This window comes from Nannobrachium achirus (genome assembly GCF_963921795.1).
Source record: "Nannobrachium achirus genome assembly, chromosome: 16".
Classification (NCBI taxonomy): Eukaryota; Metazoa; Chordata; class Actinopteri; order Myctophiformes; family Myctophidae; genus Nannobrachium; species Nannobrachium achirus.
Window position 1 is genome coordinate 59,139,167 of NC_137823.1, and position 27,729 is coordinate 59,166,895.

The 27,729-nt window shown below is 42.2% G+C and overlaps 1 protein-coding gene across 1 annotated transcript in view; it reads right to left on the bottom strand.

Moving 5' to 3' along the window:
- Positions 1 to 27,729, bottom strand: part of scara3 (scavenger receptor class A, member 3) — a gene marked incomplete at both ends in the record, with an annotated part of 45,067 nt that overhangs the window by 17,017 nt on the left and 321 nt on the right. Inside the window, 5 exons of the mRNA XM_080745069.1 lie at positions 1,771 to 1,889; positions 2,693 to 2,773; positions 19,666 to 19,785; positions 23,894 to 23,938; positions 27,304 to 27,339. Coding sequence (XP_080601195.1) covers positions 1,771 to 1,889; positions 2,693 to 2,773; positions 19,666 to 19,785; positions 23,894 to 23,938; positions 27,304 to 27,339 — 401 coding nt within the window. The remainder of the gene's footprint in view (positions 1 to 1,770; positions 1,890 to 2,692; positions 2,774 to 19,665; positions 19,786 to 23,893; positions 23,939 to 27,303; positions 27,340 to 27,729) is intronic.

The window sequence follows — 27,729 nt, forward strand, 5'->3', positions numbered from 1 at the left end:
AAACTGAAAAATGATGACTCATCACTAAGCCATGGTTTTATTGACAAATTATGGGGTCAGTTTTTAGCCCAAGGAATGTTTTTCCTGCAAAACAAATGCTTGCATTGGATTCAGAATCCCGAAAAACACCTTGTTTGACCCCTCATATGCTACTTAAAGCATATTTATTTTTTGTATTATTTTACTGTATAGTAAAGTCTATGAGAGCCCAACTTTGATTGGCTCCCACAAGTTTCCCAAGACAAATCTGCGATGCCCCTATAGCCAAAAATGTTCCATATAGTATGTTCTAACTGTGTGCCAAATGTCATGCTTCTTTCATAAAGTGCACGATTCCATCAAAATACTGCCCGAAACGCCTGGACTAACAGTAAGACGGAACGAGAAAGAGGGAGGGAAGGAGGGAATAAAGGTGAATTCATAGATGAGATAATACCTTTATTATCGCAAGGGGGAAATTCATTCACCCAGAGTGAAAGGGGCCCCAGCATGCTTTTCAAAATATATATTCTAATTCCAAGCCGTTTCAGACGCAATACCAAAATGCCCTTTGTTGGCAACGAGGCGCTGTCTTTGGGCTAAAATTGGAACGATACAGAGAATATTGGAGAAACATGATGAGAACCATGTAGAGTCAATCGTAATCTTCTCTGTATCGTTCCAATTTTAGTACCACTTTAACTCTATCTGAGGTGTACCACACCTCATATATATAGTCTCAATAGACTATAGCCTCCCAAAAAGTACCGCCCCCTTCTCTACGGGGCCCAATAGGAAATGGGCCCTGGTGTGAACTCACACCAGTCCTCATTTCAGGAGAGAACCGTTGGGACACACTCACTCAGCAAGGCTTAGAGTTAATGAATGGAGTTTTTTGGGGCTGGAAGAGACACCAGACCAAAAAACAAGAAAAAAATGAAATAAAAAATTTGAAATTCATGGTGGAGCCCATTTCCAAGCCACGGGGAGCCACTTAATATTAAAACCGTTTTATACCGGACATCTGAGCAAGGATGTCTCAGCTGTGCCGTCTTTTACCGTACTATGTCATTAAAAACGAAATAAATTATTTTTATCCGAAAATCGGCGATCGTCTAACCTTCCCTAGTCACCGCTCGTCCATCGATAGTGCATGGCTCGTCTGACATGAAGCAGAAGTGACGTCAGGTCCTTTCCCTGTAATAGCTTCCCAGCGGCCGTCCATTTTCTGTTTAGACGCTCGTGCTCGCATAGCTGGAGTGCTGGGGGCTAAGCTAGCGAAAATGTTCATATCTACAGTAGAGTCATACTTGGATTATTTGAGCCGACATTTACGTGAACGGATCGCGCACGCGAAACGCACGGGGAGAAGATGCGTCGGCCTAAACCGCCACTCTAAGCCAATGCAGACAGAGGAATTTCGCTGGGGACTGTGGTGAGAATACAACGGGGATCGCCTGATGGTTATGGGGGATGAAGACCACGTGATATAGCGCTGAAGGTCTTGTAAAATTAATGCGGTTCAGATCATAATATAATAATAGAAATGTCACGGCTAGCTGGCGAAGTGTTAAGGTTACAAGCAACAATATGAAAAAGACTACAAGTAAAAGGCTATGCGGTCCAACAAGACACATCAAGTTTCAACATCTTGGGTTTGGGGTACATGTGTATTTTTCCACTGAGCTTTCTAAGAAAACAGGAGAAAGTTGCAGAAAAAGCCCCTAACATGATTCTATGTGCACCGTACTGTACTGTACTGTACTGTACTGTACTGTACTGTTACTGTACCTGCTCCTGTCCAAGGATCATCCTCTGGATGTCTTCAAACTCTCTCTTCAAGCGGCTGATCTCGTCGGTGTAGTGACTGACATCCAGACAGCCTGAACAGTTAGTAGTGGAGCTCAGGTCTGTCAGGGAGAGAAGAAGAAAATATTACTGAACGTTCCCTGACCTGCTGGTCTCTCTTGAAATGAATGGATTGGTGGAATATTATTTCTCGTGTCAAATAATGTATAATATTATTTTTACATTACTTGCACAAAACACAAAATGAATCGCTAGAGGAAAAGCTATAACAAAAAGATAATAATAATAATATAATAAAGCAATAAGTTGAATGGAAATGGGTTGGCTATTAGTAGAATGCCACAATAATGTTATTGGTATTAAAAAAAACCTGTAGCACCTGCCGCCTTCTAGAAAATATTATATACTATAAAATAAAAACGCTTCAATAGCAAATTGTAGACAAACTGCACTCCATTACCATGCATGAATTCAGCTTTAAAAATACTATAATTAACAGTGTTTTTCCAAATGAATGCATTACTTGACATATCATATCCTAGCTAAGAGTAGCCTGGAAACCAGACAAATCTGCCAATACAAAAAAATCTGCCAATACAATGTGCGGTCTGGCACCGCACATTGGATTTCACTCCCTCCGAAAGTAGTGAGGGACCAATCAGGGCCCAGAATGGAAATATAGGCATTTTCTTTTAATTTGGGCTTGCAGATTCCAGACTAATGTCTACGCAGTGATATTTGTCTGGCCATGCCAGGCTAACAGTAGTAATATCCAAGTTGTAAAAGTATACATTCCACTATTGTTTCTCATGAAAGTACTATTTGTATGTAATGCATTATTACTTATATGTAATGAATTATCCCCCAACACAATGTGCATTGATTGTCCCCTGCCTCGTCCTACCCTCTATTCCCTGCTCCACCTTGGTGATCTTCTGGTGGTAGAGGGTCTCTTCAATAGATAAGGTGTCTACTTTTCGGAACACTGTGGAGGAGACACAAAGCCAATGAATGAAGGAAAAGATTCATTAGAAATAGAATGACAATCAGAATTGTGTTTATTGACCAGGTTTGCACAGAATGCACACATACAAAGAACTTGGTGCAATGCTTTTACATGCAGGACTCGATTTCCTGGTGGAATGGGGGGGGATTGCATCATGACACGTTGTGAGCTTGCAGATCGGCTATTTTCGAATAGCCCTATCAATTTAGCTGGAGATACGCCCTGGAAGGCTCTCAAGGACCCCTGGGGGTCCCCGGACCCCACTTTGAGAAACACAGATCTATCGCACAGGGAAGTGATGCCAGTGGCTCTGTTTGAGTCATTCTTTATCTGCAGTTTTATAAGATCCCGAGACTCAATGTTTGAGAAAGCTTTGTTGACCCTGCAGTGTTTCTCAACCATATGCAGCACCAGGGGCGTCACACCGAATTCTGGGCCCTGGCTGGGTACAAGGATTCACTGCGGGCCCCCCATAAATGTTCTTCATAGGGGGAGGGTGTTAAACCCATTTAGACTGGGAACACATTATTTTGTGCTTTAACTATTGAAAAATAGCAGATATACAAGCTCACAGCGCAGCACCGAGTGCCGTGCTGCGAGCTTGTAGATCTGCTATTTTTGAATATTTCAAATTTTCTAAAAAAGTTTGAAAAAAAAAAAATGTTTCTATGTCAGTGGTGCTCACACGTTTTCATGTGAAGGACCCCCAAAATGATATGTATTTGGCCACAGACCCCCATACAAATGTTCGCTTAAAAAACACATAATATTCATAGATTTGCACACATTTTCACTACTTTTCAAAAATAGCAGATATACAAGCTCGCAGCGCGGCACTCGGTGCCGCGCTGTGAGCTTGTATATCTGCTATTTTTCAATAGCTAAAGTATAAAATAACTAAGGCTCCCTCCACCTTGGGCCCAAGTGAATCAGTCCCACTTTTCCCCCCCTTGTGACGCCCCTGTGCAGTACTCATCACTAGAGGTGCCAGAGGTTTTGTCCCAGCCTCTTGTTAGTGTTCTCCTGTGCCAGCTGGAGCCATAACTGTCAAATTAGTTTCTGTAACTTATTCATGTATTATTTTCCAGATAGAAAATTCAACACAAAAAGAAAAAACAAAAAACAAATGAACATTACAATTGTGTTGTGGTGTCGTTATTACAAGGATTAACATATTACTGAAAATGTTTCAATCGTTCTTGCAACGAGTTACATTTCCCAATATACAATATAAGTCCATTTCTTCCAGTTCTTCACATCATTTAATTGCTCAGCTCTCATAACTGTCAAAATCACAGGACAAATGCTACCAAGAGGCTAATGAGAATCCATTGGACAGAAAAGGATATCAAAGATAACCTTGGGGATAAGCTGGAGATAACCAAACAATGTTCAGAGCCCGACTCCAGAACACATACTGTACTGTATAGAGCAGGGGGTCCTGGACCCCTAGGGGGTCCCCAGAGTTACTACAGGGGGTCCTCCAAATCTTTGTGTGATAGAAACTTTTTTTCTCCTTTTTTATGTTAACCTTTTGAACCCTAGCATCCATATTCTGAGAACTGTATCCAAAAATCGACAAGCTCACGCCGCCTCGCTCTGCGAGGCGTTGTGAGCTTGTAGATCGTCTATTTTTGGCAAAGAGCTTTGGTGTAGAGGGGAAAAAGAGCAGACTAAGTTCAGAGTGAAAGGTCAAGTTTATTAACTCATTAAAAGCTTCTGACTTTAACGGATTAAAATATCCAGAGTGCCCCCCCCCCGGCCCCATTCACTCCCGTTATCTTATTTTGAAGGCCAGAAGTCCACGTGCTGATTACTTCCGGTCTGACGTCATCGCATCCTGCGCCGGAACCGATCATTGTTATGTGGTGCCATGCTGGATTGCATCGGAGTATTTATACATGTGTTATATAAGCGAGCATCTGCCTCCATCTTCGCTTCTAAAGTGTAGTTTTGAGATAATGGACATTAAAGATGAGATCCCCCGTCCACCTCAATGTTATGGGATGACTATTTTGTGCTTGTGGAGCCGTGATGATGACAAATCAGCGACGGATTTCGTCTCCGGAGCTTCGGCCATTCTACTCGGTATTGTACTCGCCGTTACAGTAATACATTACTTTTCACACCAAATTCTGGGCCCTGGGTACAAGGATTCACTGTGGGCCCCCCATGAATGTTAACTATTGAAAAAATAGCAGATATACAAGCTCACAGCGCGGCACCGAGTGCCGCGCTGCGAGCTTGTAGATCTGCTATTTTTGAAAAATCTTGAAAATGTGTGCAAGAAACGTATGTTTCTATGTCAGTGGTGCTCAAACGTTTTCATGTGAAGGACCCTCAAGATGATATGTATTTGGCCACGGACCCCCATCTCAAAATATTTAGTTCCAGGGACCCCCTCAGAAGCAAAATTTGAGTTGCAAATGTTCGCTTAAAAAAGACATATATTCAAAGATTTGCACACATTTTCACGACTTTTCAAGAAAATAGCAGATCTACAAGCTCACAGCGCGGCACTCGGTGCCGCGCTGTGAGCTTGTATATCTGCTATTTTTTAATAGCTAAAGTTACTAGGGCCCCTCCACCTTGGGCCCTGGTAACTCAGTCCCACTTTCCTACCCCTTGTGACGCCCCTGCCTGTGAGCAGGAAGGAGAACCCTGGTGTATACGTGATGCAGCCGCATGTGTTGACAGGAAGGAGGAAGCAATTACTGCAGTGAAAACAGGAAGTGAAACTTAAACTATTGACAACAAATCACATGAGGTTTCCATCATGGAGCAAACAGAAACAAAACACTGATGGATGGATGATGGTCTGGCCAGCTGGCCGCGTCCTGCTCCCACACACATTACCCCAGAGAGCAACAACAACTCTGTTGCATATGTGTGTGTGTGTGTGTGTGTGTGTGTGTGTGTGTGCGTGTGTGTGTGTGTGTGTGTGTGTGTGTGTGTGTGTGTGTGTGTGTGTGTGTGTGTGTGTGTGTGTGTGTGTGTGTGTGCGTGCGTGCGTGCGTGCGTGCGTGCGTGCGTGCGTGCGTGCGTGCGTGCGTGCGTGTGCGTGTGTGTGTTTGTAAATGGTCCCATTTGGGGACTAAAAACATGTTAGCACAGTCACATTCAGGGGACCTCCCTACTTTGTGGGGACAAAATAATAGTTCCCCACAAGGTTTAGGGTTGGGTTTAGGGTTAGGTTTAGGGATAGAGGTTAGTCTATGTAATTTCCCCAAATGTCCCCAAAAGGGTACAAATACAAAACTGTGTGTGTGTGTGTGTGTGTGTGTGTGTGTGTGTGTGTGTGTGTGTGTGTGTGTGTGTGTGTGTGTGTGTGTGTGTGTGTGTGTGTGTGTGTGTGTGCATGCTCCCATGATTACACATGTGGAAGTGCACGTCACAGATGCAAATGCGTTTGCACAGGTAGTGTGTGTGTGTGTGTGTGTGCGTGCGTGCGTGCGTGTGTGTGTGTGTGTGTGTGTGTCCGAGTGAAATGTGAACATATATATTGTTTTAAAGGCCCTGTGCTGCGTTCTCAGGGGCTTAATAAAGAACCCCGCACCGTGTTAGCATTCATAAACGCTCCCACATGCCCTCTGCACAGCACCTGCTACTCTGTGTTAGTTCACAACTCCAGTGACGCTGAACATGGCCGTCACTGGTAATGGCAGAGCTTATTGAGGAAGTGTGCTCTTATTATGAAAGCATAAACTAGAAAGATGAAATTCTGAGGCTTCCTACAAACAGTAAAGTCACCTGCCCTCTCCTTGTCCTTTGAGAATGAGGGGGGAGGGTGTCATCCAATTCATTCCCTATGGAAGTCACATGGTTTATTGCCTCTTTCAAGACTCTTGGCTTGATTCAAGCCAAGAGGCTTGGAAGAGGCATGAAACCGTTTGACTTCCATCGAGAATGAATTGGACGACACTCTTCCCCCCCTCATTCTCAAAGGACAAGGAGAGGGTCTATCACTCTTTAGTGTGAATGCAGCCCTTTGAAATCGCAAGCGTGGTTGCCTATTTATATTATATTATTGTGATGTCACGTGAAGCTTGACCAATCCTCAAATCCGCTACATTGTCCATTCAGAGGAACCAATCAGAACAGGGCAGGCCTACCAATGGAACTCAATGGACTTTTGGGGTTACTCTTACTCTAGATCAGAGGTCTTCAGCAGGGGGTCCGGGACCCCTAGGGGGTCCTCAGAGTTACTGCAGGGTGAAGGGGATGGGACTTTCAGAGATACTACTTAGGATCATGACTTGTATGTTTTCTATTGTCTGTATGTATATGTATTATTTATTTATGTTAACTGTTCATTGTGTGTTTTGTAAATGTATAACTTTTGATTTCGTGGAATAAATGAGGAAAAAAAAGAGCATGCATTGTTGCATTTATCTCTGACTTAATGTAATTTGCTCGAATAAAAAACATTTGAAACAGAGTTACTACAGGGGGTCCTTCAAATCTTTGAGTGATAGAAAACTTTTTTTTTAACCACTTGAACCTATTTTTGGCAAAGAGGTTTGGTGAAGAGGGGAACAAGAGCAGACTAAGTACAGAGCGAAAGGTCAAGTTTATTAAGTATTGACGGTTCAAGTGGTTCAATATCTGAAAACACAAATTGACATGCATCCACAATACACTGATGAGTGTGCTGTCAAACAATGAAACTATAATGGATTCTAAAGGTTGTGGGGGGTCCCTGCTTCATCTCTCTCTCAACTAAGGGGTCCTTGGCCTGAAAACGTTGAAGACCCCTGCTCTAGATATACATATAAATAATAATAAGGGTAATAATAATAATAATAATAAAGCCAGACAAGAACTCGACTATAGTGTGGTTGCCCTGTAGACAACCACACTAATGAGATTCACCCAGGGACTATCTGTGAGCTAAATGGAACTATAGTACAATGTAAATTCCTGAGTGTTAATTTAACTCATCCAGTGCCAAAACCGAACATGTTCGGTTTTTTAAAACGTATTACATATGCCAAAACCGAACATGTTCGGTTTTTGAAAAAAAAAAACCCCCATCAAATCTAGTGAACATGATTTCAATCGCGATTTTGCATGTTCCACCCCCATACAACCCCATCTAACATACAGGGCAGCCATGTTTGTTTACATAACATGTAAAACATAATGGCGATTATCTCAAGAATGCCTGAACGGATTTCCAATCGGATTTTTTTGTTTGAAAGCTGTGAACAAACTGCACAAATCCACTCCAATGCAATCCAGGATTGCATTGGATTTTTTAGAGCTCATTCTTCTCTGTTTTTTTCCCATGCATGAGGTGTGCAAGGTTTAATCATGGCTAAGTTCACGAAAATAAGGCTTCTAAAATGCTTGGTAGCCAATAGCTAACTTCAAGCTAACTTCATCCTCTTCCTGTACATGCACAAAGGAAAGTGTTCAGGCAAGTCATGGCTGCAGGGCTTCTGCATATACCAGCATATCTCTATGGGATTTTCTATGGCACCTGGGGCGCCCTCTAGTGGTGAACGGGTGGCACTAAAAGAGTTAACCACTTTCAACCTGGCATCCCTATTTTGGGCATGTCATTATAGGCGGGGAAAAAGTGAACTTGTAGATCTGCAAGATCTGCTACTTTTGACTGTGTTGTATAGATACTGTAAGTGATGACTGTGTTGTATACTGTAGATACTGTAAGTGATATTTGACTGTGTTGTATACTGTAGATACTGTAAGTGATGACTGTGTTGTATACTGTAGATACTGTAAGTGATGACTGTGTTGTATACTGTAGATACTGTAAGTGATATTTGACTGTGTTGTATACTGTAGATACTGTAAGCAGTGGCGTAGCTAGGGGTAGGAAAGTTAGACTGAGGTAAGGGGGCCCAAGGTGCCAGAGGCCCTCGAAAAGTCTGGATTAAAACTCTTTTTCCCCCAATAATAATAATTATTATTATGATGTTTATCATTTGTGTCTAAAAACTTAAAATTACTGCTGGAATAAAACCAATGAGCGATACAATTTAAATAATTGAGGGTCCCTATATTATATACTCACCCCTTACAAAGCTAAAATGGTTTCTCCTGCTTTCACGTTGTTTTGAGACCTATAGTAGCTTTGCGGTTTGTGCGTCCGCTTGCATCATGTTATGGTTGTGAAACTTAGGTGTGCTCTACAGGATAATTATGATCATCTGAAGTAAATGGAAAAGTCTTTTCATTGGCCCTGCAAACATAAGATCAACTCTCACGTTCTGTTCGCCCAACCCTCCCCCGGTCCTGACTGTAAAGCAGCTTCTTCAGCACACAACAGCATGCATTGAACAGAGACAGGGAGAGAAAAAAAAAAGACTGCAAACATAAGATCAACTTTCAGGTTCTGTTCGCTCCACCCTCCCCCGGCTTCTTCCACACAACACGCATTGAACAGAGACAGGGAGAGAGAGAAAAAAAGACGTAATGTGACATAGAGCAGCATGTTTCATTACTGTAAACTGAGAGGAGAGCTTGACTGTTTACACTCAAGGAAGCAGCTGATGTCTGTGGGTAAGCATGCAACAGAAAATCTTCTCCCCTCTTCCTTCTTCCTTCTTTATCCAACACCATTAAGCAATAAGCATGGATAACGTTTTAAGCACAAACGCAAGTGTTTCGAACGAAACACCTGTTTGCTAAGTTCTGGAAGGAAGCACTCCCAAACTAGTGACATGATCAGTTGATCACAATCGCATCATGTTATGAATGTATGTAGGTTCCCAAATCAAAGTGAAAAATGGTTTGGTTTGTTGCAACAATGACTAGTTATCTAAAGTATGGTAATAGTGTCAAGTAGTGTGAGGATTAATGTCAGAGTGTTTGTGTTTGAGCGCCTCAGTGCGGCCGCTGCAGAGTTCATGTGCAACCTCTTCCAGAGAGAGATGGAGACACTAGAAACTCTGCTGGAGAAACAAGACAAACTGCTGGATGTCCCTAGTAATAACAATAATTGTATAATATCCCATCATCTATCTAGTAGTCATATGATTATGTCATACAAAAATAACAATCTAGGCATCACAATATTTTTGTTTCAGTCAGTCACAGTAGGCTATTATTGTTTTGTGAACTCCCAAAATGTTCACAGGATCTTGCTGTAGATTAAACACACTGACTGACTTTGCTGTTAAAACAATGTATGTACATACACACAGACACAGTACACACAAGAATGTCCTGTTATGCCATTCTCATATAGCCTTATATGATGTAGCCTGTTATACAGTAGATGTATTCTCAGATCATTATATCCAACCCTTGTTTTCCATAGTTTAGCTAACTAGCCAAAGTTCTGATTGCATGCAGACTCATTTTTGCATGTAGGCTAATCGTGTTCATACTTCACCCAATCTGAATAGTCCTATACTGCTTATTTTTTCTCCTATTCTACTTCCTATGTATAGCCTATATGCTTCACTCCTCATGTGCATTTGCTTGAGCACTGCTGCTATTGATTAGTGATTGTATATTCTGCACAACACCTGCACATATTTAAGCTGCTACTAAAAATACAATGTAGTGTTTTATTGTTATACTGTTTTATATTGGCTTGCGTGGGAGGCTGGGCTCAAGTCAGAGTTCTGGTGTCTCATTCACTTGCTGGTGATGATGGTGGTCTGCACTTTTTATTTCATGGGACTGTTGTGGATTATACTGTATTAATAATACAGTAGCTGTATCTGAGTGTGCATGTAATGGATGATTATGTGTAGTGATCATGGTTAGATCAAGTTAAAATTCCTGGACTTTGTTTCAAGAGCTAGCATTGTCAAATTGTTACACCAGACACTACATGTTTGTTTATATCCTGCTTAGGCTACAAGAGTAAAACTAAAAGTAGACAAAAATGGTAAATGGTGTTACAATTTGACAAATAAGGTGAACATGATTGCTGAGGCGATCACGGCTACCGTATCATTGTGAGACATGTCATTCAAACAGTAACAAAGTGTTCCCGGTTGGCCGGTTCTCCGCTTGCATGGGGGGGCCCATACAGATTTCTGGCCTAGGGGCCCAGAATTGCTAGTGACGCCCCTGACTGTAAGTGATGACTGTGTTGTATACTGTAGATACTGTAAGTGATGACTGTGTTGTATAGATACTGTAAGTGATATTTGACTGTGTTGTATACTGTAGATAATGTAAGTGATATTTGACTGTGTTGTATACTGTAGATACTGTAAGTGATATTTGACTGTGTTGTATACTGTAGATACTGTAAGTGATATTTGACTGTGTTGTATACTGTAGATACTGTAAGTGATATTTGACTGTGTTGTATACTGTAGATACTGTAAGTGATATTTGACTGTGTTGTATACTGTAGATACTGTAAGTGATATTTGACTGTGTTGTATACTGTAGATACTGTAAGTGATATTTGTCTTTAAAAGGTTTTCTAGCTCTTTAGTGACATGAAATATAATATTTCAGAGAGATCCACAAAATAGTTTACCCATAATTGCCCATGCACCCTGACCGGAAGTGGCGGAAGTGCTGTGGTTAACGGAAGTTATACGTCATGCGTTGCAGTCTGTTTACATACGCTAGCGAAACAAACCTCAATAGATTGTAGCTCTTAATTAATAGGTGTCCTTTGTCAGAATCCATGTTTTTGTTTGGATATTATTTATTACGAGCACAACCGAAGGGTCGGGAGAAGTAGATTCGGTTTTTTTTTTTCGCCAGCGGGGAATACACCACACTGTGAAAAAACAATAACATCCGGTGAAATTCTCCCGGAGGAAGTAGCCAGGCTTTCTCTTCGCAGATGAGTAAGCCTGGCTACGCGAGGCTAATAATTGCGTGGAGTGGTTTATCTACAGTACTTCTGTTCTAACTAAAGGGAGCCGTCTCAAATTCTCTTGAAGTTATTAGGCCTACTTTATATGGGTTTATTTTTGTTGTCAGATAGTATACATAAATATGTTAACCATTAAGTCATATTATGTAAGTAATAATAGCCCCAAAGAAAGTCTTTACTGTTATAATGCACTGCCAACTTGGCTGTACCTCATAACTATTAGCTATATAAGAATCTGCAAACATGAAGAAAAATAGAATTATCACTATTTGAAGAATCAGTTTTAGACTTCTTTTCTTTTTATTACATTTTAGGTAAAGTTTCTCATAATTTTAGGCTGAAACAAGAACAAGAAGCACGTGTGACCATGGCTCTGGGGCAAAGCCAAATCAGGCGTCATGTGGCAGATCAAACAAGCCGTTGTTGAAACCTTGTACTGTATGTCCAAAACCGTTAGTTTTGTATTTATCGTTTTAAAAATGATTTAAAACAGTGAAAATAGAAGATCTACAAGCACACAACGCCTCGCACCGCGAGGTGTTGTGTGCTTGTAGATCGGCTATTTTAGTCTTGTGGGACAGTCTTGTATGGTGATGCAGGGCTTTACTTTCCGAAAGAAAAAAGAAAAAAAAAACACGTACAAATTAAAAACTTGGGAGATACGAGGATTCTGCCTGACAGTGACGAAGCACTCTCTAAATGTGGCTGTTCAGAGAGTTGAAGGCCATTCCAATGCAAAATGTGTCATTTATTAGACAACAATGTATTAAGAATTTATTCTTGAGTAATGTATTTGAACGTTGGGGAACAGATGTTCTGCTGGGATATATGGACATTTTCAACAGTTTATAGTTTTTTTTCCTTCTTCCCCTTGATCACGGAGTCAGGAAGTTCAGCCAAGTTGGACGTGTATTCTGACGATGAGAAACTGGTTTTCAATGGTTTGAGTCTGCATGGCTGTACCATATCTGTCTAGATACGTCCCTAACCGCTCCCTCAGGTCTTCCAGCGCTATAACCTGCTTGACGTACCGGATATGACATATAAAAATATATGGTGAGGCAGCTTTTTGTTTTTATGGCCCGACTGCCTGGAACAAGCTCCGACAGGCTTCCTCTGTGGATAGCTTCAAAGCACAACTTAAAGGGGAAGACCACCCATTTTCAATATTGAAATATGTCATTAATATACCTTAGAGGAGTTGTGTGGAAATAGAAAAAAAGTTCCCCCCCTTCTGTGTTGCCTAGAACTGGAGGATTGATTTTGGGGTTTGTATTGTAAAGTACAATGTGTGATGTCATCAAGTTGTACTTTACAATACAAACTAGGGTTGTTCGATGTGGCCTAAAAATAAAATCTCGATTTATTTATCAGAAAAGTCGATTTTCGATTCCGATTTAGATTTTTGGGTAAAAGAATAATACATTGTTTCAACTATGTTGTTTTTATTTAAAAAATGCAAGGACATGATTTTTTTTATTATTGTTTTATTTAAAAAATATATATATATAGCCAAATAGCAAAATCTAATGTGGTGAGCCCTGCCCAGTCTGACGTGCGCTGCACGTGCATCAAAGAAATTACACATCAGAGATAAAGTAGTATTAATTTGGTGTCGGACCTTGTCGTCCTGCTTTAGGAGGACCGGGCTGTGCACTTTTTGCCCCGTGCAAGGCTCCAATGAGTAAGAATTACCCTAATTAAAGTGAAAATCGATTTTACGATTTCTTATTTTTTAAATCGTCCAAAGGAAAAAATCCCGATTTTGTTTAAAAATGTATTTCCGATTAATCAGAAAACCCTAATACAAACCCCAAAATCAATCCTCCAGTTTCTTCACTCTAGCTTTTAGTTGACTTTTAATTTTCTTTTACTCCTATTTATTCTTCATTGTTTTGGATTGTTCCGTTCTTAGGGTCTTACTGAAGGTTTTGAATGTTTTTTTTTGCGTTTTATGTTTTGAATTTATTTTGTTTATGTATATAATCTCTTTTGCACTGTTAAGCACTTTGAGCTGCATTCCTTGTCATGAAAGGTGCTATACAAATAAAGATTATTATCCCACAACCTTAATTAGAATTGCCCCGTGTGTATGCTGGTTTGTCCATCTGTAACTCCACGTTCAGCAGTTGTTCAATTGTCTAAAAAACATAATACAAAAATCAATAACGCATGTACCTTGCCCAACATCAACTTTATCACCTTCAGATGTGTCTCTACTTCTCATAATCCCCAAATGTTTAAAATATTTTCCCAAATTTTGGCCTGTAGGCGGCTTTGTCCTGTGATGCGATTTACATCACAAATGGGCGTCAACAAGCAGCGCACTCCCAGTCCGGGGGCAGTTCCAGAGAGCGCAACATAACAGTCTGTCTGCTTCACACCAAGGGGGACTAACAGGCACACACACAAAGGGGCCAGGCCCCCGCAGGGGGCTGTAGGCTAGTTATTATTATTATTATTATCGTGAGTGGTCATGAACAGGAGCAGACTTTGAGTGTGCCTGTTTGTGCACATACAGTAATATGCCTGTATATTAGGGATGTTTGTGCACATACAGTAATATGACTGTATATTAGGGATGTTTGTGCACATACAGTAATATGCCTGTATATTAGGGATGTCGGTATCGGTAAAAAAGAATATTATTATAATTAGTTTTACAGGAGTTCTTACTGTATGGAAATTAGGGGTGTGCCAAAAACCCCAAATTGGGTTTGGGGACTCTCAGGGACCCTTGAGGGCGTTCCAGGGGGTCCCCAGCTCTCAGGGATCCTTGAGGGCGTTCCAGGGGGTCCCCAGCTAAATGTTAGATAGTTAGGAACCAAATGGACCCTTATGGGTCTGTAACTCTGAGTGTACAAATGGAACCAAATGGACCCTTACAGGTCTGTAACTCTGAGTGTACAAATGGAACCAAATGTACATTTGTACACTCTTAATATGATTTTATAATGTGAATTGGGGTCCCAGCGATATATAAATGCCATTAAATGGGGGTCAGTAGCCTAATGCATTTCAAACTGGGAGTCCTTGAAATTCAAATAGTTGACTAGGTCACTGCTAGATATTATATTAGCATATATCGGTATTGGTTAATATCGGTACCGGAAATTAAGAGTTGGATATTATCGGTAAAAAAGTAAATATCGTACATCCCTACTGTATATATGTAAGGGAACACAGTGTACATTGAAGAAGTATGTGTGCAAGTGTGTAGGAAGGAACAACCAGAATGACCCCCCTTGGGGAATTAATCGAGTGTTGCGTTGTCCTTATTTGTGCATCTTCGTGTTCTATGAGCATGAGCTCATTTGTACAGTACTAGAGTCCACGCCCGCTTCTTTACTGAAAAACGTTTTTTTTTTCAAAAAGAAAAAGTTTTTTGAAAAAAAAAAGTTGAAAAAAAAAATTTAATAAAAAAAAAAGTAAAAAGAAAAAAAAAAGATTTGGGGGCGGAACTATTGTGCCGCAGCGCACGTTTCCGGTCGCGAGTTTCTAAATTCTAGGAGAGCTAAGGCAAAACCACGCCCCGGACTCATTTTTGAAGCTTGTGATTGGCTGAACCGGAGATAGGGAGCGCTCCATTGTAGTCACTTGGACCGCGGAGGTGCACCAAAACCTGAACCTATCCTTAACCATTCCTAACCCTAACCCCAACTCTAACCCTAACCCTAACCTAACCCTAACTCTAACTCTAACTCTAACCCTAACCCTAACCATAACCTTAACCCTAACCCTAACTCTAACCCTAACTCTAACCCTAACCCTAACCTCAGTAAAACAGACGCTGAGTAGCTAACCTGCCGACGCTGGAGAAAACGAGCGCTCCTTGCCTTAGCTCTCCTAGAATTTAGAAACTCGCTTTCCGGTCGGACATATTTGACCGCCGGACGCACTTCCGGTTAAGAACTCCGTGTGCCACGTGATCAGTCCTAGCCAATTGGAGTGCTGCTGGAGTTGTTTAATTTTGAGTTGTTTTGTGTACTCCTGTGTGTTCTTGCTGCTGAGTTGTTTTGCTCAAATCTTTCTGGTGTGGATCAGCTGGCTCTGAGATTCAGTGGGCTGGCCGTGGGCTGTGGGGAGCGTAACCGTGACAACAGCTGCTTGCCTGCTTGCAGGCCGGTGTAGGGTTACAGATCCATGGGCTGGGAGGACGTTATAGCCAATTGGAGTGCTGCATTTGGTCGTGTCTGACAAACTGACAAATACCGCTGGCTGCCGCTGGCTGCAGTTTCAAATTGTATATAGAGATGTGTCTGTTTAGATTATCGTCGTTGTCGGGTGGAAACCTTTTATGTCCAAAACCGTTCGTTTTTATCTTAAAATAAAAGGAACCAAACTAGTGAAAACAGCCGATCTACAAGCACACAACGCCTCGCACCGCGAAGCGTTGTGTGCTTGTAGATCGTACTTTTGTGTGACGGCCTTGTATGATGAAGCAGGGCTTTAATTCGCGAAAAAAAAAACGTACACATTTGAAACTTGGAGATACGAGGTTTCTGTCCAACAGTGACGATATGCATGCATGTACTGTAAATGCATGTGCATGTAGTTGTGCATGTGTGTTCAAATTCATTCCAAAGCGTCCCCACTGAGATGCCTGAACTCCTGTAAAAAAGAAAGATTTACAGCTTCCAAGACCAATAACAAGGCAACGTTAATGTGGAAAGCATCTGTTAGCGGTGAAGCAGCTGTCAGGTAAAACACGGTGCTCGGCAACTCCTAAGTCCTAACTACGCATTTGTTTAATCTATGGGGGTTGAATGGACGATGTTTAATTCATGAACGCATGTACATAAGCAATCACTCAAAGCAAACACTTTTTTGTTAACATATCACTGGAGCAACCTACTGTCCAGAGTTGTTTTAAGACCTGCTAATCCCAGTTTCTAAGAAGACACCGGCGGCTGCTGACAACCGTGACCATCGGTGGCACTGACGTCATGCTCTTGGAAAGTTTGTACTGTCTGGTCCTGATAAAAAGCCAGATTCCTGCTCCTTAGAGTCGTGGCACTTTGCCTGTAGGAAGAACTAGGGCTGAGCAACAATATTAGAGAGATATGAGACTATCTGGAATTGTGTATATCGTAATATTGTGATATGACATAAATGTATTTTTCTTTTGAACATGCTTGCCTATGACAACACAGGGACAACATTTCACCAGCTCTAGATTTTTAGAGGTTAGTAGTCTGCTGATGAGAGAATATCCTGTGAATGACTGTTCAGATCATAGGTTTCACTCTCTCAGTTGAAAGTTGTAGAATTCTGTTTGTTGGTGAAGAAAAAAAAACAGTTGAGCCGGAAGGCAAAGCTCTCTGTCTACCGAGCAATCTTCCTTCCTACTCTCACCTATGGTCATGAAGTGTGGGTCATGACCGAAAGTATAAGGTCGCGGGTGCAAGCAGCCGAAATGGGTTTCCTCAGACGGGTGGCTAGTATCTCCCTTAGAGATAGGGTGAGAAGTTCAGTCACCCGAGAGAGACTTGGAGTAGAACCGCTGCTCCTACACTTGGAAAGGAGTCAGCTTAGGTGGTTCGGGCATCTACTGTAGTACGGATGCCCCCCCGAGCGCCTTCCTAGGAAGGTCCTCGATGCGTGTCCCACTGGGAGGAGACCCCGTGGCAGACAAAAGACCAGATGGAGGGATTATATCTCCAAACTGGCTTGGGAACGCCTCGTATACTCCCTAAGGGAGTGGAGGAAGTTGCTCAGGATATGGAAATCTGGAGGTCTCAGTTAGAACTGTTACCCCCGCGACCCGATTCCGGATAAGCGGTTGAAGATGGACGGATGGATGGATGGATGGATGTAACAATACAAAATGCCTCTTATGGGGGTCCCTGGAACCAAATCTTTACAAATGGGAGTTCTGCAGCTTAATGCACACACACAAAGCATATGATGTCTATTGGGATAATATCTAGGACAGTATATTCATGTGCAATCTCACCCTCATAATTTCCACAATGAGTGTACAATAAACTGGATAATATTCTATGACTACAGTGACATCACCCGGTACGGTACTTATCGATCAACCGCCATGCCGGGTTAACTCAGAACATAGAAACCATAGGAAAAGGCAGACCGGTGATCCTTTCTTGGATATGTGGATTTATATGCCATTTTTAATGTCAGCCAACTACTGTACATTTACAGACTTCAGCCAAGTGTGGCAGCACGTTATAAGAAAAGATCTACGCTTTGTGGACGTGAAGAATGTCCATAAAGACCTGCCCATGTCTGCACTAACAGTCCATGGACCATACGAGATGTCACTCTCGGAAAAGTGGCAAAGGTTACCATGCATTTTTGAGAAGCTCTTTATCTGTAGATTATATTTTGGTATGATAACCCTTTCTGAGTCACAGCTATATTGGTGTTATCAGCTGCTAAAGTTGGTGTCCCATTAACTTTACTATACAGGGAAGAAATGCTAAAAAATGAATCTGCTTTAAAGCTATACTGTGTAAGTTGCTCAACTAGTGGTCAGTAGCTCTATAGCAAACCGCGGTCGCGTCCGCGTCTTTCGGACGTTTTTCGCCACGTCTGCCTCCACCTCGCCGAGATCTATCTTTAGAGGGGTCCCTGGTTCCTGTGCGTTCAGGCATTCCGGAGAAACGGACTCCTTCACCCGAGTATATGCTGTTGTTTTGTTGAGGCAAGCTACTTCCTGAGAAGTCAGCAAGATGCGCTGTGATTGGCCGGCAGTGTATAACCATCGCTGTGATTGGCCGGTAGTGTATGATGACGTAATTTTCCCGCGAAAACCGGACCCCGGCGAGGATCACAGAAAACATATAAAGAGAAGGCTTTAAAAGCTGAAAATAACGGAGTGGGTGTTCTAAAACTTTAGCGATTTAACAGTTAGGACAATTTTAAGATTTGTTTTATAAAAAAAGTTACATGGTATAACTTTAAGTAGCATAAGAGTTGTCAAATGAGTTTTTTTTTCATGATTCTAAATCCATTGCAAGCATGTGTTAATGACATTCCAATGGTGAAAGCTGCGTTGTTTGACACTGCAGGCCAATACCAAAATACCCATAATGTGTATCTCAAAGAATTGCATCATATCCAGCCTCAATGCCAGACTTTGTGGGGCAATTCATATAGTCTGGCAGTTGGCTGGCTCCAGCCTGCATTCAAACCAATGGAGACCAAGCTCATTAGTGAAGGCATTGTGTAATACGACATGGTGAGTAGTGTGTGTGAAACACAGAGCCAGAAGGGTTGAATTCAATTCAATTCAATTGTTGGACAAACAGACATTATTGTCCTGTTGAAACACTTTCTATGCCAAAGGAACTGCATTCTGTGGTTTTATTTTGTGAAGAGTTTCCATATCTCTACTAAGTTGGGGCTAACAACATTCTACATCCTGGGGCTATAAATAGATAGTTTCACAACCATTGCTAAATATTATTTTATGGCATTTCTGTTATAGTTTAGCCCCAACTGCAGGAACCACATCACTCTGGAACTTGGCCTTGCCCCCCCCCTCCCCTGAGTTACTAGGGCCCAGAGTTACCAGGGCCCAAGGTGGAGGGGCCTTAATTATTTTATACTTTAGCTATTGAAAAATAGCAGATCTACAAGCTCTGCTATTTTTGAAAAGTTGTGAAAGTGTGTGCAAATCTTTGAATATTATGTATTTATTACGTGAACATTTCTAATTTCAAATTTTGCTTCTGGGGGGTCCCTGGATCTAAATATTTTGAGATGGGGGTCTGTGGCCAAATACATATAATTCTGGGGGTCCTTCACATAAAAAGGTTTGAGCACCACTGACATAAAAACAGGTTTTTAAAAAAAACGTAGAAGGATTTTCCGATCTACAAGCTCGCAGCACGGCACTCGGTGCCACGCTGTGAGCTTGTATATATGCTATTTTTCAATAGTTAAAACACTAAATAATTAACATCTATGGCGGGGCCCGCAGGGAATCCTTGTACCCTGGGCCCAGATTTTGGTGCGACCCTGCTTGGTCCAACTGGTGTGGTGTGGTCAGATTAAATAACATAACATAGTATTGAGATGAGCTCACCTAGCGATGCCAGCACAGCCACCGTTATGATCAGGAAGGCAAAGAAACCGTAGAGGACTTTGACGGCCAACTGGAGAGAACGAGTCTGCTGACACTTGACACAACCTCCTCTGGTACGACCTGGAAACGCAACAACACAATGACGTTGAGATCTGATGGCATACAGGGGCGTCACAAGGGGTAGGAAAGTGGGACTGAGGTACTAGGGCCCAAGGTGATGGAGGGGCCTTAATTATTTTATACTTTAGCTATTGAAAAATAGCAGATATACGAGCTCACAGCGCGGCACTCGGTGCCGCGCTGTGAGCTTGTATATCTGCTATTTTTGAAAAGTCGTGAAAATGTGAGCAAATCTTTGAATATGTATTTTTTAAGCGAACATTTGTAACTCAAATTTTGCTTTCCGGGGGGGTCCCTGGAACTAAATATTTTGAGATGGGAGTCCGTGGCCAAATTCATATTTTGGGGGTCCTTCACATGAAAAGGTTTGAGCACCACTGACATAGAAACATAAGTTTCTTGCACACATTTTCACGATTTTTCAAAAATAGCAGATCTACAAGCTCGCAGCGCTGTGAGCTTGTATATCTGCTATTTTTCAATAGTTAACATTCATGGGGGGCCCACAGTGAATCCTTGTACCCAGGGCCCAGAATTTGGTGTGACGCCCCTGATGGCATATTTAGGCAGGAACATTCACGTCAGGCAGATTTGACCATTCATTGCATCAATGGAATACAGTTAATCTTGGCGTTTGAAGGGCTCCGCGTTCGGAGATGTTCCCTGAATCTTGTGCAAGCTTTTCTGAGCATGCTAAGCAAAACCAGGGAACGCAAAGCAAACCCCCCCCCCATAGGGATACAATAGCAGAATAATAGCAATAACCATGACATGTAACATAGTCAAAAATCACAGTATTGAGCTTAACAACATTGACATGAACTTTAGTCAAAAATCACAGTATTGAGCTTAACAACATTGACATGAACTTTAGTCAAAAATCACAGTATTGAGTTTAACAACATTGACATGAACTTTAGTCAAAAATCACAGTATTGAGCTTAACCACATTGACATGAAACTTAATCAGACAATCACCAAGTATTTGAGCTTATAGCCAGACTGATCGTGCAAATAGATGGAGGCTGGGGTGGAGGAGGCAGCAAGCAGCAAATGATTCCGAAGCTTCGGAAACCAAGCATTTGTAGAGAAGCAAGACATATTTAAAGGAGCCTTCCCTACTGATTGAGAGCTTTGATTGGAGTACGGCAGTCATGTGACATAATGACCAGCAGATATGTTAATGAGGTATGAGAACAGAGCTGACTGATATCTGACTACAGCTGAGCAGCAACTTGACTCCCATGTCCTGCATAAACTAACGCTGAAGCTTCATTTCAGTGGTGTAAAGTAACTAAGTACATTTACTTAAGTAATGTACTTAAGTACACTTTTGAGCTATTTGTACTTTACTTGAGTAGTTCCAATTTCCAATACTTTTACTTCTACTTCACTACATCTCGGTTCCAAATATTGTACTTTTACTCCACTACAATTTTTGAAAAATGTAGTTACTAGTTACTTTGCAGATATAAATTATAATATTATAAAACATGCATCGACCACTTTAGCCCTATTTCATAAGTTGGCTATTTGAAAATAGCAGATCTACAAGCTCCCAACGTGTCGCATTAGTACTTTTACTTTTGGTACTTTAAGTACATTTTGATGCCAATACTTTCATACTTTTACTCAAGTACATTTTGAATTCTGGACTTTTACTTGTAACGGAGTACATCTACAGTGCAGTATTGATACTTTTAATTAAAGCTATACTGTGTAAGTTGCTCAACTTGTGGTCAGTAGCTCTATAGCAAACCTCGGTCGTGTCCGCGTCTTTCGGCCGTTTTTCGGTTCTCACACCCCCGCGTCTGCCTCCACCTCGCCGAGATCTATCTTTTGAGGGGTCCCTGGTTCCTGTGCGTTCAGCCATTCCGGAGATACACTCCTTCACCCATGCTTCACCGTGCACCCGAGTATAGAGACACACGGGAGACTACAAATATGGCCGACCTAGCGACCCCACTCCAAGATGCGCTGTGATTGGCCGGCAGTGTATAGCCCTCGCTGTGATTGGCCGGTAGTATGATGACGTCATTTTGCCGCGAAATTATCCCCCCCTCAAGGCTCATAGAAAACATATAAAGAGAAGGCTTTTGAAGCTGAAAATAACGGAGTGGGGGTTCTAAAACTTTAGCGATTTAACAGTTAGGACCATTTTAAGATTTGTTTTATAAAAAAAGTTACATGGTATAACTTTAAAGGAGTGGGGTCGCTAGGGCGGCCATATTTGTAGTCTCCCGTGTGTCTCTATACTCGGGTGCACGGTGAAGCATGGGTGAAGGAGTGTATCTCCGGAATGGCTGAACGCACAGGAACCAGGGACCCCTCAGAAGATAGATCTCGGCGAGGTGGAGGCAAACGCGGGGGTGTGAGAACCGAAAAACGGGGACGCGACCGAGGTTTGCTATAGAGCAACTGACCACAAGTTGAGCAACTTACACATAGCTTTAAGTACAAAATGTGTGTACTTTTTCCACTGCTTAATTTATACAATCTCTGGGTGACAAAATGAATGAATAGACAAATACATGAAATAGAACAAACATGGGCTGTAAACATCTGGAGTGTGTTTCATTTAACTCAAAGTGTAAAATGGATCCTCAATAGATTAGATTTTTTCTAGCCCTCTTAATTAAATTTGACATTTTTAAATTAAATTGGATTGCTTAGCTCCATGATAAAACAATGTCTGTTTTGTAATGCAGGGGTCTTCAACAGGGGGTCCGGGATCCCTAGGGGGTCCTCAGAGTTACTAAAGGGCGTCCTCCAAATCTTTGCGTGATAGAAACTTTTTTTTCTCCTTTTTTATATTAACCATTTGAACCCTAGTGTCCATATTCTGAGAACTTTAGCTAAAAATAGCAGATCTACAAGCTCACAACGCCTCACGCTGCGAGCTTTGTGAGCTTGTAGATCGACTATTTTCGGCAAAGAGCTTTGAGGTAGAGGGAAAAAAGAGCAGACTAAGTACAGAGTGAAAGGTCAAGTTTATTAAGTATTGACGGTTCAAGTGGTTAAATATCTGAAAACACAAATTGTCATGAATCCAACATGCACTGATGATTGTGCTGCCAAACGATGAAACTATATGGAATCTATGAAAAGGTTGTGGGGGTCCCTTTGAATCCTTCTAAGGTTTTTTGAAAAACCTATTTTTCTATGTCAGCAATCTGGCCAGCCATCGTCAAAGAAAAGGTCCTTTTCACTTAACTGGAGCTCAGTTAGTCTGTTCTTGAGAGACTACTGTGTCAGTGGTTCTCAAACCTTTTCATTTGAAGAACCCCCAAAATGATATTTACTTGGCCATGGACCCCCATCTCAAAATATTTAGTTCCAGGGACCACCCAGAAGCAAAATGTTAGTTACAAACGTTCGCTTTAAAAATACATATATTCAAAGATTTGCACACATTTTCACAACTTATATCAAAAATAGCAGATCTACATGCTCGCAGCGCGGCACTCGGTGCCGCGCTGTGAGCTTGTATATCTGCTATTTTTCACTGGTTAAAGCATTCCATAATTCTAGGCATTTCAGAGATAGCAGTAACATGAGAGCCATGTAACTGATCGGTGCCAGATTGTAGCTGGTCTGGGATCAGTCTTTGCCTGAGCAGCTCAATGTGAGGATATGGGGAGCAGATGTGGAAGGCATGCATAACTAAGCTGTCAGGGCACATGCAGAAAGACAGGCAAAGACTCCACAGACAAGCCTGCAACCACACACATCATCCCCGCGCAAGCACTGCACTCTCTGGATGTCTGCCATGCCTACACAGTGTACGCACGCACGCACGCACACTGGCATTGAGTGAATACAACATTATTACATTATTAGGCATTACAGAATGAAGCTATAAGGCAGATGTCATTGGTGTTTTGTGTGTGTGTGTGTGTGTGTGTGTGTGTGTGTGTGTGTGTGTGTGTGTGTGTGTGTGTGTGTGTGTGTGTGTGTGTGTGTGTGTGTGTGTGTGTGTGTGTGTGTGTGCGCGCGCGTGCACGTTTGTTTGTTTGTGTGCATGCGTGTGTGCCTGCTCTTTCAGTGTGTGTGTGCGTGCGTACATGCATGCGCGTGTGTGCGTGTGTGTGCGCGTGAGATGGCCTACCTCGAAACGAGGGCATTTCCTCCTCTTCTCCAGTAAGGTCCTCCTCTGCAAAACAAGTTTGTGGCACACAACAACACATGAGTTAAACTATTCTTGATGAATCCCTCTCAAATGATTTACCTTCCACAGCCTGCACTGGTGACACATTGACTCTAAGTGCTTATGGGTGTGAACTGTGAACCCCAGCTCGGTATAACTTAGGTTGAACCAGTTCAATATCTATATGTTCCAGTTCAATACACACGTATTATTGTTTCATTATTACTGGTAACTCTAACCTTGCCTTTTGGCCTATAAGGATGGTACTAGAGCTAGCAGAGTTGATTTCGTCGACTAAAACTATGACTTGTTAACTATGAAATGTTTGTAGACTGTGTTTTTTTCACTAACAAAAACTAAATAAAAACTAAGCTGTGATGACTAAAACTGAGACTAAATATATTGATAATTTCGTCAACAAAATAAAAACTAGACAGAAACGTTAGGGAGGGACTAGTGGAGAAGAGAGTCATTTTATGTTTGGTTGCTCACAGGTGTTGCATGCTGAAAATAGCTGATCTACAAGCTCACAACGAGCTTGTAGATCGTCTATTTTCACCACGCAACCAAGTGTAAAACCAGTCATTACGATGCCATCAAGGCCTGCCAAAATACATTTCAGTTGACTAAATCAACTGTATATTTAGTCACCATAAAATCTTAGTCGACTAAAATTAGACTAAAACTAAAACTTTTCATGTGACTAAATTAAGACTAAAACTAAATGACATTTTATTCAAATGACTATGACTAAAACTAAATCAAAATTTGCTGTCAAAAACAACACAGAGCTAGGAGAGGTCATGGAACTCAAACCTTTCTTCTGGGTGAGTATGAATACGCTCAGCAAGTTTAATAATAGTCCATCCACTAGGTTTGAGATAGATCTGGTGTGCAGATGGAACTGTTGGCCTAAGGGCTACGCAGGGTCACCAGAATCAGCAGTGTTCATCCTCCAGGGAGCATGAAGGTACTGGACACTTTGAACTAGGTCTCACAGTGTTCATCCTCCAGGGAGCATGAAGGTACTGGACACTCTGAACTAGGTCTCACAGTGTTCATCCTCCAGGGAGCATGAAGCTACTGGACACTTTGAACTAGGTCTCACAGTGTTCATCCTCCAGGGAGCATGAAGGTACTGGACACTCTGAACTAGGTCTCACAGTGTTCATCCTCCAGGGAGCATGAAGGTACTGGACACTCTGAACTGGGTCTCACAGTGTTCATCCTCCAGGGAGCATGAAGGTACTGGACACTCTGAACTAGGTCTCACAGTGTTCATCCTCCAGGGAGCATGAAGGTACTGGACACTCTGAACTAGGTCTCACAGTGTTCATCCTCCAGGGAGCATGAAGGTACTGGACACTCTGAACTAGGTCTCACAGTGTTCATCCTCCAGGGAGCATGAAGGTACTGGACACTTTGAACTAGGTCTCACAGTGTTCATCCTCCAGGGAGCATGAAGGTACTGGACACTCTGAACTGGGTCTCACAGACAGATTTAGCTGAGTTTGAGACAGCAGGAGGCAGCCAGGGTAGGGAAGAAGTCACTTTAGGGATTCAATCCAAGGTCAGCTCGCATGCGAGTCATGGAGGTATGGTGTACCTCCAACTCTCTGATTCAATTTCAGATTATTATCCCCCACAGACATTTCTGTTTGTTCCAGGGCTCCAGACATAAAGACCAGACGTAAAACAACAGAATGCACTGTGCGACCACAACAACACATTACGTCACATCGAGACAGAGTTAAACAATGAACTTGAAATAAAAAAACAAACCTCGGTTCGAAGTGAAGCGGTGATTTTATTCTATGTGTTCTAGAGCTATGAAATCTGTGTTATAGAATCTATACATTCTGTGTTCTAGATCTATACTTTCCTATGTGCTTTAGTTCTATATTTGTATGACTTCTGAATGAATCTCTGAATGAATGAATGATTTTATCTGGAGGCCAAATTGTCATGTGAAGCTTGACCAATCCTCAATTCTGCATGCACGGGACATGTACGGGACAGACAAAGCCTGTTCATTCTGGACTGGAATGACCATATTTGGACATGTACGGGACACACAAAGCCACTCCTTGGAAGCGGCTTTCACTGCTTCAAAAACAGTTACTTGAAATCAGTAAACTCAAACTGATTTGGGGCTAAGCATTGTGGGTGATGTGCATGTAACTGTAAGGTGCTCTACAGACGGACAGCGGTTGCCGCCGGGGCTCCCGCTTGGATCTGCGGGGACCGCACCGCGGTGATACACAAACACACTCACTCTGCGAGTAAACGCTGCGCGGTATTTCACGAAGATGAACACAATCCATCTCTCGCCGCCCGCGTACGCATGCACAAACGAGCACGCTCGCGGGGATTTTCACGGGACTGCGCCCGCTCTCCTCGCCGCCCCAAAACTTCGCTGCGCGGCTGAAAAAGCCGCCCGCCTCCCATTGGAAATGAATTACTAGCAGGCGGTGACCGCGTACCGTCTGGAATCCCCTTAATGGGGAAAGGTGTTTGTCAGATGATGAATATGATGGGTGTTTAGGAAGAGCAAGGAGTGCACCTTTCCAGAATGATCAACTGACTTTTTAATCATAAGCGGTAATCACTCCTACAGTAAACTGGTACACCTCCCTGCAAGCCAAACGACATCATGATGACGTTATGATAACGTCCTCTGGTGACTCCGGTGACGTTCAGAACTATAGGTCAGATCACAGCCCATGTGGGGATGATCTTGACGTCATTACCAGGACGTCATATGGACTATAGGATTATTGTTACTAGCCCTTACCCGTTCAAAGATATGAGCTCCAAAATGATGTGCAGTGTGTGGGTTATGGGATGTGCACTGTGCACACAGTATATGAGGGATGGAAAGTAACTTTAACTGGTGCTTGCATGATGTAGGAGCATCAATGTAAGAAACCCGTTTCGTTTAATGGCTACAGAGATACTGTGTGTTCATATGCTTATGGTGATGCGATTTCAGATCAATTGCTCCAGCCACTGAGGAGAAACGCTGTGACAGACACTCAGACACTCACTCAGACACTCACTCAGACATTCGCAAAATTATAGTATAGATTGTTTGTATTATATGATAATCTAAGGTTATATTCTGGGACATATCTGACTGGTTATGATATTTATCTGGCCTCGATCGGACCCTCTCTGATTAATCCAGGACGTCCGTTTTCGTGGACAGGATTGATGTTGGTTGAAATCAGGTGATATTCTGGGCCAGTTCTGACTAGTCATGGTTTGACTTGATCTGGCCCCAATCCGAGACGTCACTGATTGGTCCAGGTCCTGACCGACCGTGCTTGCTGGGCTTTGTAGCATTGAACAGAGAATAATGTGATCCTTGCCTTTGAAGAGCTGGTTCTCGTATCCACCATAGCTTTCTGCAAAAAGATGGAGAAGGAGAAAATAAAGAGAGAGAGAGAGAGAGAGTCAGGGGTTGTTGTAACAGGGACAAAGACATGAAAAAGAAAACACACATTGGTAAACGATGGCTCCGCTGCTACACGGTCTCAAGCTGGGGTGACGCCATCTCATTGGAGCCGCTTGCAAGTTTTATTACAGATGTCATAAATCATAGGGAAAAAAAAGAAAAACAGGTCTACAGTCCAAAGGTACAGTAGATCTGCAAGTCCCTGTGGCTCTCAGTGAGACTTGAACACTGCAGGGGTCTTCAACAGGGGGTCCGGGACCCCTAGGGGGTCCTCAGAGATACTACAGGGGGGCCGCCAAATCTTTGTGTGATAGGATCATTCTTTTAAATGAACAAATTG